The following is a 1,900-nucleotide window of genomic DNA, read 5'->3' as shown; positions in this document are numbered from 1 at the left end:
ATCCTTCGCTGACTTCAAAGCCCTATACAAGACTGCGGAGACCCTTTGGGCTGCTACTACAGAGTTCACCAATTTGAAAGGCGATCGGTCTGTTCAGTTAGTCACTGCCAACCAGGACATCACCAACCTAGAAGCCCAGTGGGATGACTTATGGGGATCGTTCCCCAAGGAAGATTTCTCTTAGGCCTGCATGCCTGCTAAAAATCTAGGGCATATGTCCCCTAGTCTAGAACAATTTCTCTGGTTGCTGTAATATTCTAACTCTTCTCCTGTTTTACGGCCTAACCGTTTGGGTTGGTCTCTGCCTGGTTTCTTTTGCAACCTGACCGTTGGGTTAGTCTTTGATTGGTTTTATTTTGGTGTCCTCACCTTAGGTCCCACATTGTGGGATGGAACTTTTTCAGGAACTTCCCATTTATGGGCTTTAAATGAACGTCTCCTTCTACTTCTTTTAGCCTATAAGCTCCCCCTTTTTAGCACCTGATAGACCACAAAAGGTCCCTCCCACGTGGGCGACCACTTGCCATAAGTCGGGTCCTTAGCCCCTACTGGAAGAATAGCCTTTAGTACCACTTCGCCCTCCTAGAAACTTTTGAGCACCACCCTTCTGTTATACACGGTTTCCACCTTCTCCTTTTGTGCCAAAATTTGGTCAAAAGCCTTGAGGCACTCTTCATCCAAGTCCTCCAAATTGGCCAGCATGGCCTCACTATAAGTGGCTGGTATAAACCCTTGCCGGTATGCCACCCTTGCAGACCTGGCACTTATCTCCATAGGCAAGACTGCGTCATGCCCGTAAGTAAGGGAGAACAGCGTGGTTCCGGTGCTTGTGCGTTGCGATGTTTTAAATACCCATAATACCTCAGATAACAGCTCAGCCCACCTCCTGGGGTTTTCCTCCACTATCTTTGTCAAGAAATTCTTCAACACCTTGTTGATTGCCTCAGCCTGTCCATTCCCCTGGGCATAGTAAGGCGTGGAATGGGTTATGGTGATCCCATAGCTTGCAGCAAACTCAAGGACCTGATCCCCAGTGAAGACCAACCCGTTGTCACATGTAATGGTCTCAGGCAACCCAAACCTGTGAACTATTTGGGTTTTTAGGAACTGGATGACATCAGTCTTGGTGACCGTCCTCATGGGCATGGCCTCTGCCCATTTGGTGAAATAATCCATTGCCACAATTATGAAACAATTCCCTCTCATGGCCGGCGGCGTCACCTTCCCAATCAGGTCCATCGCCCATCCCCTACACGGCCATAGCTTCACTACTGGGTTAAGTTCCATCACGGGGGCCCGTTGCACCGGGCCATGCCATTGGCCCGCCTGACATCCTTGAGCGTACCTTATACAGTCTACCAGAATAGTGGGCCAGTAGTAACCATGTCTCCTAATTAGCCACCTCATCTTAGGACCGGCCTGATGTGACCCACAAATCCCCTCTTGGACCTCGGCCATAACGACCATGGACTCATTGAGGCTAATGCACTTAAGCACAGGCCATCCTTCCCCTTCTTGAAGAGATCGTCTCCCACCAGGACATAACTCAATGCTCTGTACCTGGTCTTTCTATCCATGCTGGGGCTCGGCCCCTTAAGTATTGGATTATTGGGGTCCTTCAGTCTGGCTGAGTGTCCTCCACTTGATTTACTTCTATCGAGTCTAAGTCAAGGACCGACGAGACCAATTGCTTTCGTATTACGACGATTCTTTCCTAGCAACCTTCTACAGGGCGTAGGCTTGACGCTATCTGAGCCAAGATGTTAGCTATCTGATTCCTTAGCCAAGGGACGTGTCGTATGGACACATCATCAAACCCGGCCACTAGGCTGCTTACCAGCAAGTGGTGACGGACCAAGTGCTCGCTTTCACAATGGTACTCTCCAGCCACCTACTTGAT

General features: G+C 49.5%; 1 protein-coding gene across 1 annotated transcript; it reads right to left on the bottom strand.

Moving 5' to 3' along the window:
* Positions 1-582: 582 nt before the first annotated feature.
* On the bottom strand, positions 583-1,239 carry LOC122638832 (uncharacterized protein YagA-like). The gene has a single exon (XM_043831680.1). It carries the CDS (start codon positions 1,237-1,239, stop codon positions 583-585), a length of 657 nt encoding a protein of 218 aa, XP_043687615.1.
* Positions 1,240-1,900: the final 661 nt, after the last annotated feature.

The sequence above is a fragment of the Telopea speciosissima genome, chromosome 9 (genome assembly GCF_018873765.1).
Source record: "Telopea speciosissima isolate NSW1024214 ecotype Mountain lineage chromosome 9, Tspe_v1, whole genome shotgun sequence".
In the NCBI taxonomy this organism is placed as follows: Eukaryota; Viridiplantae; Streptophyta; class Magnoliopsida; order Proteales; family Proteaceae; genus Telopea; species Telopea speciosissima.
This window is presented reverse-complemented; position numbering and strand designations above follow the sequence as displayed.